The sequence below is a fragment of the Anneissia japonica genome, unplaced genomic scaffold (assembly GCF_011630105.1).
Source record: "Anneissia japonica isolate Jap-2015-1 unplaced genomic scaffold, ASM1163010v1 scaffold287807_len121958_cov172, whole genome shotgun sequence".
Taxonomy (NCBI): Eukaryota; Metazoa; Echinodermata; class Crinoidea; order Comatulida; family Comatulidae; genus Anneissia; species Anneissia japonica.
The window spans coordinates 241-17,551 of NW_022720801.1; the positions used below are offsets into that span (position 1 = coordinate 241).

General features: G+C 35.1%; 2 protein-coding genes across 3 annotated transcripts in view; one reads left to right on the top strand and one right to left on the bottom strand.

The window, feature by feature from the left end:
* Nucleotides 1-241: 241 nt before the first annotated feature.
* Nucleotides 242-17,311, top strand: part of LOC117111403 (sorting nexin-25-like) — a gene marked incomplete at its 5' end in the record, with an annotated part of 23,612 nt that continues 6,542 nt past the window's right edge. Inside the window, 15 exon segments of one of the 2 annotated variants that reach the window (XM_033254311.1) lie at nt 242-288; nt 448-626; nt 2,939-3,125; nt 3,623-3,770; nt 4,395-4,597; nt 5,193-5,232; nt 6,347-6,463; nt 6,907-6,981; nt 9,893-10,081; nt 10,495-10,656; nt 10,756-10,887; nt 15,318-15,455; nt 15,708-15,821; nt 16,361-16,452; nt 17,191-17,286. In XM_033254311.1, the coding sequence (XP_033110202.1) occupies nt 242-288; nt 448-626; nt 2,939-3,125; nt 3,623-3,770; nt 4,395-4,597; nt 5,193-5,232; nt 6,347-6,463; nt 6,907-6,981; nt 9,893-10,081; nt 10,495-10,656; nt 10,756-10,887; nt 15,318-15,455; nt 15,708-15,821; nt 16,361-16,452; nt 17,191-17,286 (1,919 nt within the window). 2 annotated transcript variants of the gene reach the window in all.
* LOC117111404 (collagen alpha-1(X) chain-like) lies at nt 11,544-14,303 on the bottom strand. Its single transcript, XM_033254313.1, has 2 exons — nt 14,170-14,303; nt 11,544-13,684 (listed from the first exon to the last, which is right to left on the bottom strand). Exon 2 carries the CDS (start codon nt 13,669-13,671, stop codon nt 12,358-12,360), a length of 1,314 nt encoding a protein of 437 aa, XP_033110204.1. The 5' UTR covers nt 13,672-13,684; nt 14,170-14,303; the 3' UTR covers nt 11,544-12,357.

Sequence of the window (17,311 nt, forward strand, 5' to 3'; positions counted from 1 at the left end):
TTATGTTTACGACCGCACACTCGGCCATGTTTCTCCACAAGTGGCTGTAATTTTGTGGGACCTTAGTAATGGTATCCAAGGTGGGGGGGGTGGAGCGTAGTGGAACAGTCCATTTTCTCAAGTGTGAGTAGTACAATGTCTATTGGTACATATTCATACAGAGATAGTATACAACAAAAGTATCGAGTATACTAAGCTGATTTCATTCATCTAGGTGCGGTTCATGGCCCTGGATGTTACGGAAAAATTATGTGATCACTTCAGGGAACTTCGGGAGACATCACCAAGGTAACTGTACACTTTAACAGCCAATCGTAAGAATGGAAAGGCCAGTAGTTTTATATTTTTAACAAGCAAGTGATTAATATTTGGCTCACCCAAAATTATGCTTGTATGTGTTCCAACTTTCTATTAAAAAAACGCACATTTTAAAAATTGTTATTACAGCACTGAAGGTGGAGGGAAACTACAACCTTTCCAGTTGCATCCCTGTTTAAAAAGTGACATTGCAGAGACAGAATTCCTACGGGAAGCAACTGAAGTTTTACTTGTTTTATTGTTGCCGGAGAGGATAGCCAGCTCCGAGACTGCACGTCATGTCATACGTGAAATAGTGACATGTTCAGGTGAGTTAACCAGATGGTGTAAACTAAGGTGGAATTACTGGGTTTTAATCAAAAGCAGGTAAATTGGGTTTACATATGCTAGTTAACCAGGTGGACTGAACTACAGGCAGGTATGTAGAGCAGCTCAGGTTATATAACCTGGTTTATTGAAATTGGTGATTTAATATATTAGGGACTCATATTAGGGATTTACATGTCGACATAGTGGACTGCTACGTGATGAGGTCATTTTAAGGCACTGCGCATGCGTTACGTCGTCTCCCTCGTCCACTACAAAAATCGAGAACGTGTTCACCTCGTTTTTCCTGTCGTCCTAAATCTAGGACGCCGTGCTCGCTTGTGAAGTTTAAAGATGGAAGATGAAAATATAGTGGCAACGCTGCCGTCCAACTGAGGCAGAGACAGAGTCTGGGGGAAGTTTCTAACTTGTGTTGAATTAATCTGTATTATTTGCTTTTTAATGCACAGGCAGTTATGTAATTTCTACTGCCTTCGTAAACACAAAAAGGCTGTGGAAGTTCATGAGCGTGCTTACGCCAGTGTGCATGCAATGCAAACTTGCATCGCAGTTGACGCACTGGATGCGCTCTGAAGTATGCATTACATTCATCATTGTTGTACTTGTCTAGATCAAATTTCTGATAATCTTGGTACCACAATTCGACATTTTTGGGTTTATTTGTATTGTATAAAAACATGAATTCCTCATCGTCCAAGACACATGTAGAATATGCAAAACTGAACTACATTTAGGTAGGTAGAGCAGCTCAGGTTATATAACCTGGTTTATTGAAATTGATCTACACATTATGCCATTGTCACTGTCGTGGTTGGTCATTTGTCTGTTACCACGATAACTAAAGTTTTTGGCAAGTCTGATAGGTTTCAAACTTGGCAGAATCCAAGAATAATTCACTAATCAGGAAATTTACGCTACATACTATCATAATTCCCAAAGAAAATTTCTAATTTGTTTGAAATTGTAATATTTTTTCATGTTGTTGTCATTGTCGCTGTTATAGTAAATTGTTTGTTACCACAATAATTAAAGTTTGGTAAGTCTGATTGTTTTCAAACTCGTACTTACCGATTCTCAAGAGAAACATCACACCGTGAGAGGCTTATGCATTTACTGCGCAGCGTAAAAGGAGAATTTCTAGTTCAAATACAGGTAATCAGCACATATTACTTAACCAAGTGAATGATGTGTGTTAACCTGGTTAACTTATATGTAGTTGATGTTGCATGGGTTAATTAACTAGGTTAACTGAACAGTGCAAGTGAGTTAAGGCAAGATTTTTTATACCTTGTTTAACGAACCTGCTGTTTGCAAATATTGATGATTTTTAATAAAAATAATATTTTAATGGAAATTTCAGAAAAAAAAATAAAATTAAAATTTTTTTTTTTATTACACCCTCCGCCGCTTTGAAATCTCCAAAGATCTGATAAGATATGTATATGTGGCAAAGACAAGCCAAACCAGTCACTCTTTGCAAAAATTGATTTTTAGTTGTTAATTCATGGTTAAACAGTAAAATGAGAGCAATAAAATCGTGAAAGAATCATTTAAATCCGACATTTCATTATGAACTACAGGAGTTTAAACATAGAGCTGTTTAAAGAACAATATTTGAGAAATCAGTCACCAAAGTTTATGATTTTGGTTATTTCTCTGGAAGAAACCATAAGTAAGTAGTTAAAAATGTTAGCTTTAACATTGAAAATGAGGAAAATAACATCATAGCATGATATATAAATATATGAAAGTTAGTTTAGTGTAATAAAATGTTTTGGCCATTATCTCTGAAACAGGATTTGCGATGAGTGACTGGTTTGGCTTGTCTTTGCACATATTTCTTCCTAATTATATAAATTTGAAGCATTTACCCATTCCATTTTACATTCACTAATAAAATCCGTCTGGATGTTATTAGCAAAACTATTTGCTATATAAGGAAACAAAATGTTATCTTTAATTTTATTTTATTTTTATTCCGCCTTCCTCCAATGATTTAAAAAAAAAATAAGTGCGCTAAACAAAGAATATAAAAAGTCTCGCCTAGCCTTGTTTATTCTTTGCAGGAATTTTTAGTTTACCCGGTCTATTAAATAAAGGTGATCAGCACTATTACTTAACCAAGTGAACTTAATGATGTGAGTTAACCTGGTTAACTTAAACGTAGTTGATGTTACATGGGTTAGTTTACTAGGTGAACTGAACAGTGCAAGTGAGTTAACCTTGTTTATTCTCTGCAGGAATCTTTAGTTTACCAGGTCTATTGAAAATATTATTTTCTTTTTGGTTTTAGTCATTAAGCCAGCTATTGATACACTATGCAGTCCCAGCTATGTGAACAACACTCTCTTAATACACTTGGAATACACAGAGCAGTTGGCAAAGAAACACAATCGCAACTACATGTACTCTGCAACCTATGAGGATTTCATAAAGCTGATCAACAGTTGCCATGACACCCAAGAACTTCAACAAATCAGGTCCTTATTTTTAATTTATGCATACATTCATGAATAAATTATTCAAAATAGTCAATGTATTTTAAATTTAAAGCAGATCAATAGCTGCCATGACACCCAAGACCTTCAACAAATCAGGTTCCTTGTTTTTAATTTATGCATATATTTATGAATTAATTATTCAAAATAGTCAATCTAATACTATGTAGAGTATGTTAATATGATGTTTGATTTCTTTCATTTTGTCATTGGCATTTCTTGCCCAGATATGTGGTCATTGCAATTCTTCACTTTTTTCTTCACCAGTCTCTCATTTTTCCAATGATTAACTATGTTAAGATATAAATATTTGAATATAAAATTTGGTAAATAGATATTAAAGTGACAAAAAAGGAAGTTAATCTTCTTAATTATAAAAATAATAATGATGAAAATGAGAAAAATAATAATTGAAATGTTAATAATAATAATGATTAATTGATTGGCTAATAATTGATGATGATTTCTTATTTTTTTAGGTATCACATTTTAACTGAAATTATGCAAGCAACCAACATTCAAAATATGAAGAAGGCAAAGGGATTAGAAGTGGGAACAAGGACATCAAAGGGAGCTGGTAAAGGAGAGCTGTTGAAGGCACGTAATCTGAAAAGGTACCTCAACCAGGTGAGTGAGGAATCTAGTGTAATGCATATGGGCTCTAGGGGGGTAAAAACCTGGGCCCCACAGTCCAAAGGGGACTTTATAAAAATACAGTTAGGGGCTCCTCACAATACAAAATACTTTTCTAACAGAGCATTGACATTACAGTTCAGTAGAAGATGCCAAAAAATTAGCAAAATTCAATGTAGTTTCTGGTTTTTTAACTCATTTACGTCCTATGTTGACTCGCATGACAACACTTCTGTTACACTAGGCCTATATCAATTCCCGACCCAAAGTGTTCAACAGCTAAAGTCCACCATACACACTGAAATTATCCAAAAAAAAGTGGCTACTAAAATTTACAGAAGTTTAAGTCAAAGCTGCAGTATTGTTGATATTCTGCTTTGAAGGGGCCCCTCTGATACACTCTAACATACTTCCCCCACCCACCCCCCACCCCCCACCCCCACCCCTGTCCTTTGACTCATCTTTACGCCACTGTTAGGGATATCAAGTACTTGTAATAAAAATAATATATATTGTACTTTGTAAATAAATATAATAATTATAATGAAAATATGACTAATACAATAAACATAATAAATATATTGAATAATTTGTATAATTGTTATCTTTCTTGGAAAGTGTCGCTTTGCAAAAGCTCACTGTGAACGGCGTATCAGGCAAGTTGGGGGCCCCGAGTATCAGATGTATTTCCGCAACCGGGACGAGGAGGATGGCGTGGGACCAATGATGGTCATATTACTGGAGGAGATATTCCAGGACAAACAAGCATTGGAATATTTCAACAAGTTTCTTCAAAAGGAAGGAAAGGATGACCTGTTGAAGTAGGTTTTTGGGACATATGTGATTTCATATTTATTTCAACAAATTATTATCACAGAAGGCCTCAAACTTTACTGCGGCCATTGCCGATGGTGTCCTCCCAGTTGGCCTTGGTGCCCCTGAAAATGAAGCACGACGACGGCCACTACTTGCCTGCCCTTTTGCAGCCTTGGCCTCGGTGCACTCAAGATGCTTAATAGATTGTTTGACACGTAAAATAAATCTAAATAAGAGCATTCAAATCTTGAAAGAAAACACGAAAGCTAAAAACGTAGGTCGCCTTGGCTAGCCTAGGCCTAAATAAGATTGCACTAACGGTACATGAAAGAATTAACATGTGTGTTAGTATGAACTGTTTTTATGGTTACTATTTTGTGCTCATGCATCTGACTCGAGCGGTAATTGCAGTACGTATTGCGTATGTATTTTAAATGGTTGAAGTTGTAAACATGCGCTTGCTGTACAGCTAGCTTTGGGCGATCTGACGTCCTTGCATCTCAAACGTGTGAAATTAACCTAATTGGTTGACACTTGGCTAATCTAGAGTATGCTACTATTAATGAATGCTAATAGAGTTAATTATTTTTTATTCAACAGCTTCTGGAAAGCAGTTGAAAAGCTTAAAAATACAAAAAAGGTAAGAATATATTAATAGATTGCTGAACGTTTGTCAGCTTTTGAAATAATCTCTTGACACTGGTTAGTCTGATAGCCGTAGCTTGCCAACCGTCTTCTGCTGAACTACAACTAGGAACTACAGATTTGTAACTTTGATTACATTATTGTTAATTAAAGTTGCACATGGGACTATACTAGTTGAAGTTATGACTCATGACTCGTACTATGACTAAAAGTTGTTTTAATATGTGAGGTCTCACCATCACAAAATGAGACGCATTGTTGGTGAAATCATACTGAGATAGGTCTATTCACCGAAATAGGTCAAAGTCAAATTAAAAAAAAAAAATAGTTTGATTTTATTGGTTTTTAAAATTTGATACTTAAATTTTATGATTTGCATACTTTGTGAATTTTTACTCCATGCATGTTATGTAAATCAGGTCCAATTATTTGTACAGTTTAGTTTAGTTTTTGTAGCTGATTTTCTCATTTTGTGGACATGAGACCTTACATATGTGACCACTGTTTTTGTTGCTGTCATTATCATCATCATCATGAACAACATCATTGTGTTCTTCATTATCAAAATAAATATGTTTTAAATACCGTATGTGGAATAAACTTATCTCCTCTGTCAATCTCTTCGAATTTTTTTTAGCCTATGTTCTCACACAGCAGCTAACGCTTAGCAAGATCCGGATCCTGCTAACCATTACCTGCTGTGCGTCCATATGAAAAAATTCCGATCCAGATAACCAAGATTATGATGATCGAATCACTGGCCATTAAGAAATGCGTATGTGTGATTGGTTGATGATAGAAACACGCTCAACTTGCTAACTGATAGTGCTGGCAGATAGCGATAACCGATCGGGCGTTCTCACACAGATGTTAACGGTTAGCGCTAACCGATCGGGCGTTCTCACATAGATGTTAACGGTTAGCGCTAACCGATCGGGCGTTCTCACACAGATGTTAACGGTTAGCACTAGCGGTTAGCTCCCGATTCGGATACTATGGCTCTCATGAGAACCAGGCTTTAAATTAATCAAAACATATTTGTGTAACAAAACTGTCTGTGACTTAGAAATTTTGGATTTTAAATATCTTAATGCAATTTTGATTTTCAGAAGGATCAACACAAGGTTGCTAACGACTTGTATCAGACTTACGTTGCTACAACCAGTGCTGTGAAAGTTGATAAAGCGCTAGTTAAGCAAATGCAGGCATATCTGGTTGGAAATAAAGTAAGACATTTTTAATAATAGTAATAATAATTTGAAACCCACCCTAAATACTAAACAATTGAATAGTGATACAGGGTTTCAGTCAGAAGTTTTAAGGTACAGTATATTTCATAACTTATCTATCTTGTTGCCAACAGTAGTGCAGTTCAGAACACTCAAGGCAATCCAATATTCACAACTACCTTTTCAGGGGCGGATCCAGGATTTTTCAAATGGGGTGGGGGCACAACAGTTTCAGAATAGGTGAGTGAGTAGCACATAACATTGGTTTGCATTGAAATTTTTAAAATTTAGTAGCAAGATGGAGGCACATACCACCGCTGTCTCTTATACACATCTAGATGTGTATAAGAGACAGGATGTTTGATTTCTTTCATTTTTGTTTGGCATTCCATGTTGTCTATTATTGTATTTTTTTCTTTATTGTTTTTCATATTCCGTAGCTGCATGTCCGAGATCAATATGTTTCATTTGCCTCATCATTTGCTTATGACAATAAAGACATGTATCTTGTACAGGTATTTTGTCTTCCATCACTTATGTTGCATTATCATTTTTATCTTTTTTGTATCATTTACTTATCGCATAATCAATTAGGCGAGACTTCTTTCATACCATATTTAGCAAACCCGCCAACTCCCGGTATAAAGGTAATTTTGAATAAACATAATTTTTTTTTTTTTTTGCTTATTAGTGCATCCTCTGCCACAAAAAAAATGGAAATTTTAAATTAAAGCTTGGTTTCCATACAATCTCTACACGCTATCGTCGACAGCTTTCGGTGATGCTGATTGGTCAGTTGAATTGGGGAGCCATTTCCCAAATGTGTCGGTGACTGCTACGCAGTACAACAATTCCACTGTGTAAACATTGTAGCAATTTTAATGAAACCAGCGAGCTGTCCGGCCGTCTTTTAGATGGCCTACAATTATTTAGAACGGCCACTTTTACTGAGACGGCTTGGACGGCTTGGCCTAATAAGCTTGGCCTAGCCAAATTGGGCCTGCTCTACCTTTAGCAAATTCTTCAAATCTATCAAATGTTACATTAAGCTAAAGGTAAATCATATTTACATTTGATAAAAGCAACATTTATTGATTGAATATACATTGTTTTCATACCAATATTTGGCGGGGATTCCCAAAGATGGGTGTGGCTCGCCCATCGGCTCAGTGCCACGCCCACTGGCTTCCATTTTAGACAGCCTGTTTCGTTTTTCTGGCTAAAACCTTGCTCTTCACTTCAGTGAAATTTTTTCCTGCCCTCTTGACGATTTAAAAGAAATAAGTTTGCTAATCACGGTATTAAAAAAGTCTTGACTTGCCTTTATTAATTACATCCTTTATTAATATATATTGATACATATTGATAATCTTCGCTAATCTTACTTATTTTTTATTTTGCTGGTGGTGAATCTGCGGCAATATTGTTATCTTATATTTATCACCATTTATCTTATATTATTTATGTATCATTTATTAAGTTTCATCATCACTTATTTAATATTTTCATACAGGGTATTTTGATAATAATATTATAAAGATTTGTTAAATGTACTGTTGTTGGTCATTTATTCATTCATTAATTCATTCAGTTATTCACATATTTATATGTTCATTCATGTAATCATTAATTCAGTCATTTATTCATCTATCCATTGATTGATTGATTGACTAATTCATTCTTTATTTAGCCAATATGACTTTTAGAAAAGTCATAATGCAATCAGTACATACCATAAAAGAAAACATGAATTAACAAAACATATGTTACAGAAGAGTTTAAATCTAAGGCATCAGTTGTATTTTTCCCAAATCCTTTAAATCTGCTTCTGGTATATCTTCAATCAAAATAACCTTCTTGACTACTGACCTGATTCTAATTTTTTTTTAAATATTTTGAAAAAGATGCTTGCCTTAGTCCCAAGGTCACGGGTTCAGTGCTTGTGATAACAGTATGTTTTCTCAAGATGAAAAACTCCATTCCCAAAGAATTATTTTGAGACTTTGTTAGTATTTAGTATAATATTAATACTCTATAAACAAGTATTCACAGGCTCTTCTTTCTGGATAAAGGGTCATGTATCAAAAAGGAAAAGGTGCAGTGCAAAGTGCCTGACATTTACATAACTTGGCCCTAATTGTTCCCGCTCTGCTTTTCCTTTTTAAAATTGGACAATAAAACTAAATTGAATTGAATACACCGAATTAGTCACCAAACCAAAGCCGTTATAGTTGGTATAACATCAAAACAAATATTCACACAATATTAAGCCGCCGCTCGAGTATATTGTGACAGTCTTTAAACTCCTCAAACTTATTTATTTGTGCATTTTATCGTAAAATAACTTATTGAAAAGCTTTGGTAAATATTTCTCATCACAGTATTGACCCGATAGATTTGAAATGGAGTGAAAGAAACAAATGGAAAACTTGAAAATTTTTGCAAAGCCGCCTCACATGAAAACGGGCCTAGGCCTAGACTAAAGAGTCATACAAATAACGTTCTTCTGACTCACTTGCAATCGTAGTCAAAAGAAACATCTTATTCTACAATTCAGCAATTTAGGTTTGTCCAATAGTTTAAATATTTCATACAGAAATTACAACAAAATGACTTGGTGACAGTATTTAAGCTGAATATGTACCTCTAATCAACAGCGATCACCTTAGTCAGCGCTGGATGTGGTGAGCCTCGCGAGTGACAGGCCTAGGCCCCCTAGAAGCCCTCTCAAAATTCTCTATATTTTTAGTCTGAATGGCAATTTAAATCAAGTCAATCTTTAATCTCATAAATCTCTGAATCATTCAAAATATGTACATTGTTATAAAAAGTATCTTCTACGCTACAGTAACTTCATTACATTTTAGACGATTTAATAGACACCACTTTCGTCTCCACTCAATGCGTTAACATAGGACTTTACTGTGTAAACAACTTTTAATACCCAATCGGCCAAATTTTGATGACGTCATCTTTGGTGACTAATTCGGTCTATTGAATTAATGATTTTATTTTTTTTATTTGCAAAATATTTATTTAGGATATATTCAATGTACAACATACAAAAACCTTTAAATGAAATATATTGTTTTTCAATAAGGGCCTGACTATTTACAAACACTCGATTGTTATATAAGTTGGAAAAAGAAAAAACAAATATGATAATAATTCAGAAAGAAGTACAGGTACTGGCTAGTCAAGACTTAAAGAGCTTTGTAATTAATTTTTGTTTTTTTTTCTCTTAGTATTATTTATCTAATTTCATCATATATCAATTTAATTTCATTAACATATGTCTGATTTTGTCATTCATTATATTATTTTATCATCATTTATCTAATGTTACCACTATTTATTTTAATGTCATCACCATTTATCTAATTCACATCATCTAATTACTGTATCGTCTCAAATTTGATCTTGTAGGGACCGGAGGCTTTCTATGATGCTCAAACAAAGGTATATGAATTATTAGATGAAGATTACTACCCGTCGTTCCTCGTGAGTGAATATTACGCGCAATTCTGCCAACTGTCCTCGCGTGTGTATCAGGAACGACTGTCCAAGCAACGATCCGCTTCAGATGAGGAACTCAGGCAACGTTATAATACTATGGTGAGTTGTGTTGACATCGTTTTCTGATAATCATGTTTTTTTTGGGGTGTGGGAAGTTGTAACTTGTGAATTTAAATGCTCATTCTCTGTTGACTAGGTTGTCACAGTTAGTACAGTGGGCATAGGCTGTGGGTTGCAGACCAGTATCGCTAGTATACGACCTAATGCACTATCTGTCTGTCTGGCATGCCTATTTCCACGTACATGACATGTCCTAACACATTAGTTCCATTAAATAGTAAAAATGACTATTAAGGTTACATAGAAATTTAGTTCCATATTCCCAATTTTTGCATCCCCAGATTGAAACCATCGTATGTTAGTTGAATGGTGCATGTCACTGCATGGTGCTGTCAGACAAGCTTTTGCTTAGAATATTCATAGATAAAATTTTCACCTTAACTTCTTTCTAGGTGCAACCGAGCCCCATGGCTGATGAGTTGGAGAGTTCATCTGTAAGCATCGCTGAACAAACCAACGCCATTCTTCGGAAGCTTCAACAGTGTGAAGAGAAAATGGAGAATAAGGTGACCGCTCTTAGCAACATTAAGACATCTGCCAACCCTGATGCCAAGGTATGTTGAGATATTGATGTTGACATTTCTTTGTGGTAGTTTTTGTTGTTATTAATATTTTATTTGCTGTATTTTATTAAATTATTAATTTTAATTCAGATGCAGCAAACACTGGAACGCGAGATTGAGATGCTGAAAGTGGAACGGCGTCAACTTGAGTTGTACATCGAACGAACCGACCTCTGGTGTGAACACATTGGAAAGTGGAGAACTGATATATGCAATGCTGAAGTAAGTGTCTTTATTTTTCTCACCTGACTAGTCGCGCTTCCCCATATGAGGTGGTGCCGCCAGCCTAGCAGTGCTTTTTTTGGGCATTTTTTAGTGGCTTAACCCTTTCCAGTCTGCCCCATTACCATTGTCTGAGGCTTTACCAAAGCTGGGAAATTACATTATCTACACTAAATGTTGGGTTTTTACTGGGTGCAGGCATTTTATTTTGTCTGAATACAGGAGGCCCTCTACAGGAATACTCCTACATCACACTTAAAACAAGCAATCCTATAGAAGGCAGGCAAGCCATAAAATAATTATCATGAAATCTATACAGGGCATATGTACGACGCCCCTCGCTATAAGGTATTGTCAAAGAGGGTGTTGTCGCAACGCCATATGACTGTGAAGGGTTAAATGCACCTGGAGACAAGTTTATTGTAAAAGGTGCTATAACCATTAAAAATTGCATAACCATTGACCATTGTTATTTTTGTGGTGCAGTGGGAGGCCTCCAGGCTACTGGTCAAAATATCCTGGGTTCAAATCTCAAGATGATCATTTGTTTGTGTCCTCACTCAAGCCACTTTATCTATGTTGCCTCTTTCTCCAATTAGGTGTGTAAGTGGGTACCTGGTTGGCTCACTGTACACCGTATAAAACAAATAGACATATTATATATTTTAACTTTATTCAAAAATTGCATTACTGTATACAGAGTCCTGCAGTTTCTGTTGCAGTCTTGTTAATGATGTATGTTGTAACTAACAAAAGCATATTATTACAATAAATTTAACTAACAAACTTTATCTGTTTGCAATTTTTTAAGCTTAATTAGATAGACATATTTAAACTACTATTTAATACCAATATTTGTTTGTGAAAAAAAGCTATTGAATAAATGGATATAATTTAATTACAATCCAACAGTAAAAAAAATAATTTTATGATTTTTATTTTTTTATCTACACACAATCATAATATAACATAACATAAAACCATATTGAAAATGTGTTAAATATATCTTTTAAATCTTGCCTCAGTGTCAATGTAATGTAAAATCCATTAGCGGATTACCCGACCTTGGGCACTTACAAGGCCGACTGTCTATTTATTATATCAAAAAATGTGAGCGTAATTTAATGTTCTGGATCAAAGTAGAATTAGTATAGAAAGTTTGTGAATAATTTTTGAATACAGAAGGGCTAAGAAGAATATGTACATTTCTCAAATGCCCTTTATAGTTTAATTTCAGCCATAGCTTAATATTGATGATGATTGTTGATCTATCAGGTGTTATATTACTGTAGAAATAGTAAGTTCTAAAGGCTTGTGGCAGAATTTGATAATTGTTCCAATTCTCGTATCAAGTTTTTTTTTATAACCATTACAACAAATATAGCAGTGCTAGAAAGGTATACAATGCATGTACCAGCGTTTCTGTTAAGTCACATTTCAAGGTTTTTTGCAATCTTTCCAATTCTTGCATTATTCATCAGGATAAAGTAGAAATCCCGAGAAACTAGGGTACCTGCTGTTATCGCTATAAAGAAAGCTTTTGAATGGTTGAATCCAAACTTCATCCCCGACGTTTAGATTCAGTATTCCGATGTTCGTAGATGTAGAGTAGGGACTTGCACCGTCGCTGCGTGTCCCCAATTGATATACTCCGTTCAACATTAGGTATAGGCCGGCTTCTTCATTGATCTTTGCTGTCTTCATTGCCACAAATGAGAATACATACGTTCCGGGAATACGAACCGTGAATGTTCCAGTGTCCTTGTTGTAGTCGTTTCCAACGTTACTTATTATAACGTTATATTTGACGGATTTTGTTGTGGATATTTTGCCTCTAAAATTTGTGAGAACTACCGAAAATGCGGATTTCTTAATATCAGAGCTTCCGCTTGTGTCTCCTTTTGGTCCCGGTGGACCCATGAACCCTCGTTCGCCTTTTGGTCCCATTGGTCCAGTTGGTCCAATCGGTCCAATGCTACCTTGTACAAATTCCGCTTTAGTGCCTGTGGGACCTTGTGATCCAACAGGACCTTGAGGACCAACTGGGCCAGGTGGGCCAGGTGGACCAGTTGGACCTGGTAGGCCGATAATACCGGTCATGCCCGGTTCACCCTTTTGTCCCCTTGGGCCTACGCTACCTGGAAGACCTATTCCATCTGTACCATTGAAACCCGGAAGGCCTCTTAAGCCTTCTGGGCCTATAGTACCAGGCATCCCGGGCTCACCTTTTTGTCCCATTAGGCCTGGTTCACCAGGTATGCCTATTCCATTTGAGCCATTGTGACCTGGGTGACCCATTGGACCTTGTGGGCCTGTATTACCAATCATACCATGATCCCCTTTTTCTCCCTTTGGACCTACATCACCAGTTAAACCTATCCCATCAGAGCCATCAATACCAGGTAGTCCCATTGGACCTTGAGATCCAGTAGCACCGGTCAAGCCTGTCGAGCCAGGTGGACCAATTGGACCTTCTGGGCCACTATCACCCTTTTCTCCTTTGGATCCATGGATGCCAGGAACACCTGGAGATCCGGGAACACCTGGCACTCCAGGAACACTGCAGGTATTGCTTATACCAAGCTGTTGTTGTTTAGTTGTTATTGTTGTGTCGAATCCTGGCTGTTGAGTCGTATCAAGCTCTGGCTGTTGTGTCGTATCAAGTATTGGCTGTAGATTCGTATCAAGTCTTGGCTGTTGAGTAGTAATTTGGCTTGTTGCCTTCGTGATTAAGACGATAGCAATTCCAAGAACAATAATTTCCTTCAGCAGAATGCTTGCCATTTTGAAATTTGATCTAAAAAAAAGAAAAAAGAAAAAAGTACAAATCTTCTTGCTGCCCAGTGTAAGCTTAATTGTCACCTACTGTACAACTAGGACAGTGATATATTCTCTATGGCAATCCTTGTATGTGAGTGCCTCAAGAAATAAGATTAAAAAATTAAAGTTTAAAGAGTTTGAAATATTGACCCTAATATCTGATTTTCAACATCCTGAAATATATCATCAATCATTTTGATACTGCCGGGATATTTCTTTTGTTAAATCTGAATCTGGATGTAGTTATAGTGGGCGGAGGTGGGCGGGGCCACCCAGACTTGAAGTTTTCAACTCAGTCTAAAGCTATATTCATGGCCTTCCACCCACCCTTATTAACCCATTTTTCCATCCTTAAAATCCACTAATATTATTTAGAGTTTACCAATGTTATCACACACCCACCCTCAAAATACCTATCCCAACACTTAGTTTTCATTAGATACAACCCTGTACTTTACTTACTTTGCAAGCTAGCTTTCACTTAATTTGTTTGATTTGAATCTACAACAGCACTTGCTTCACAATGTCTTGCCTCCTGACTTCCCCAAGTCAAAATGTGGCATGATTTCAACATAAGAAATATTTCAAACAATGTGAAGTCCCTTTTTCCATACGGATAACCCATCATGTTTTCCTCATGGATCAGTGTTTGCGCAATAACATGATTAAGGGGATTTACCCCCCTTTCATGCTTTGATCTTTGATCATAGAGGAACCACCTGGAGTTCTTCCAAAAAAAGAAAACAAAACAAAGACAATGCTAAATAAATATTGTCAGTGGTCATGAACTTTAACCTATGTAGTATGGACTGCCCACATATCCTTGTCACTGTATCATTCGACCAATTAAAAGTATGAATTTATATTTTGATTATGAGTACACACTTTGCAAACTATTCCTGTAGTCTTCTTGACAACTGTCCAGGTTTTCTGGTTTCAATGTCAAATCTGCATTTCTAAAATGGCAGTACACTATTGGCTTCTGTGATTGGTTGATTGCCAACTTTTCAATGCTTGGTGGATATAATGCTTTCTTCCATTTTTTTTTTGGCTTTGGTGGATGGATATAATGCGTAACTCTCCAAGTTCCATATCTAAACTTTTGGTGGTATATGAATATCAATTCACATAATAGTTTTCATCTATAGGATGCCCTTGAGTCAAAAATATATAATGCATTCCCCCCCCCCCCACTTGAATTACGGCAGGATATATTACCGTCTCTGGCAAAACCACCTCTTTGTCACAATTTCTAAAACATTTAAGAATCTGAATTTTTAAAATTTTCATGTTTTTGCATTTTATAAAGATGATATATTGAAGAACATTCCTATAAAACATTAATCACTAAATCTAACTGAAAAGTATATTAAAATTATTTTAAAAATACAAATCTAATGAAATAATTATTCATAACTTTGGTAATACTGAACCAATTTTCATCAAATAAACACTGTTTTACAGAAGCCTATTGCTGAATTTAAAAACACCAAAAAACTCAATTTTGAATTTTTCCTACAAAGAATGCTGGTGAGGCTTTTTTTATACCTTGTTTTGCAAACTTTTTTAACCACACACGCTCAACTGAAACATGTTCCTTCTTTTCACAGCAAATGGAGGATGGTGAGAAGAATCTGCCGTACTATGTGATAGTGGTACATCCGATTGACCCTAATATTCCCATACATGGCTGGGTGGTCTCCAGACGACTCAACGACTTCCATACCCTGCATAAAAGGATTAAAGATGTGAGTACGCAGGGACCGTAAGTCGTTCACTTTTTCGCCAGTGACGTCATGGTAAAATCGTATGTAATCGCCTATAACTTCATTAAAAAATAGCCAAAGAACGATTTTAAGGTTGATTAATTATTAATGGCATATCAAAAATCCTCTCTAGAACAAAACATCATTTTGCTAGTTCTCTTTTAAGCAAAATTTCCTTTATTATTAATATTTTTATTATTTTTTATATTAATTTTATTATCATATTTCATATAGTGCAGCAAGTTACTGGCAAAACTTGAACTTCCGCAGATGAGCAGACGACCTTTCAAAAATCTTGACAAGGAGTTCTTAGAAACAAGCAAAGCCCAACTACAAGACTACCTGACCGTAAGTGGTTCATAAGGTTCAAGTTATGTTGTCTGGTTCCACGGACGATTCAAGAATTATTTAAGCGGGAGAGGGGAGGTTTAAAATGGACGGGGAACAATTTCAAAATGTCTACATATTTCAGAAATTTTGAATTGTTGAGAGTCAAGATGGATTTTCAAATCCATCTTAAATCCATATTAAAATAATACTTAAAATAAAATGTCATTTTGCAACTGTGTTCTCTGTCTTAGGTATTGGTCTATATAAATACTTGTAGGTTGATTGATTTATTACATTATTTAATTATTTTATTAAATTTTTTATTTCCTTATTTATTACACTTGCTATGAATATACATTTATTTTCTTATGGATGCATATATTATCTTGATTTTCATAAATATTCATATAGTTATTTCTCTTAGGTATTATTTTTCAAAATGTATTATATTTAACGGCTTGTTTATTTCCTTCAAAATGAATTAGTAATTCATATGCTTATTGTACTTTTGTGTTTGTTGATATTTACCAATTTTATTTTTTTTTCTTTTTGTGAAGTCTATTCTTAAAGATGACACTTTGAAGCATAGTGAAGCTGTGTATAGATTCCTTGTTCCTTCTCCAACACCAATTCAAAACGCATCTGAAGAGTAAGATGTCTTCTTTAATTCCTTTTACTATTTTATTTTCACATGTTTGAATTTTGCTTGCAAAGTCATCAGTTAAATAATATGTAGGACATGATACAGTAGAGTTGCCTATATGTGCTTTAAGGATCTTGCAAGGTTATAAACCAAACCCAAACTAACATGATTAAATTATTATATAATTGCCTGGATAATTTATATTTAATCATGTTAGTTTGGGTTTGGTTTATAACCTTGCAAGATCCTTAAAGCCAGGCAATCACTGGCAAAAAATAAAAATAAATTTATTTTATTTATTTATTTTTTGCCTTATTATAATATCTTAAGTCTGCACATTATAATAAGGCAAAAAAAAAAATTGTTTGTTTGCCCTCCTTCACCCGTCCCTAATTCACTGGGAAAAAAATAGGGGCGGAAAAACAAAAAAGACTTCAAAAAGTTTTTTTTAGCTTTTTTCTTCAAAAATAAAAAAAAATGTTAGTGAATTTATTTTTATTTTTTGCCAGATGCCCTACAAATTAGTATAAAGTTGTTGTCTGATGAAAGATACTGCCATTCTAGGCCTCTGTGGGTTATTTTTATTCCATCTGATGAGTATTTAAAAAAAAATTATTTAATTAATTAATTTTAAAAAAAACATTAAAAAAAAAAAAAGAAGGGCCAACAAACAACTTATTTTATTTGGCCGAATATTGAGAAGGATAAAACTGCATTTGCGATTACGTATATTTTTCTTGATAGGAAGGAGAAGAAGGCTGGTTTTTCATTTTCTGGTATTTTCAAGAACACACCAGAGCCTGAAAGAACCACTGATGATGTAGACACTGAGGATGAAAGGTGAGTTTATATTAATTGTTTGTAA

Coding starts and splice junctions, on each gene's coding strand:
- LOC117111404 (XM_033254313.1), bottom strand. CDS start 13,671: ATGGCAAGCATTCTGCTGAAGGAAATTATTGTTCTTGGAATTGCTATC.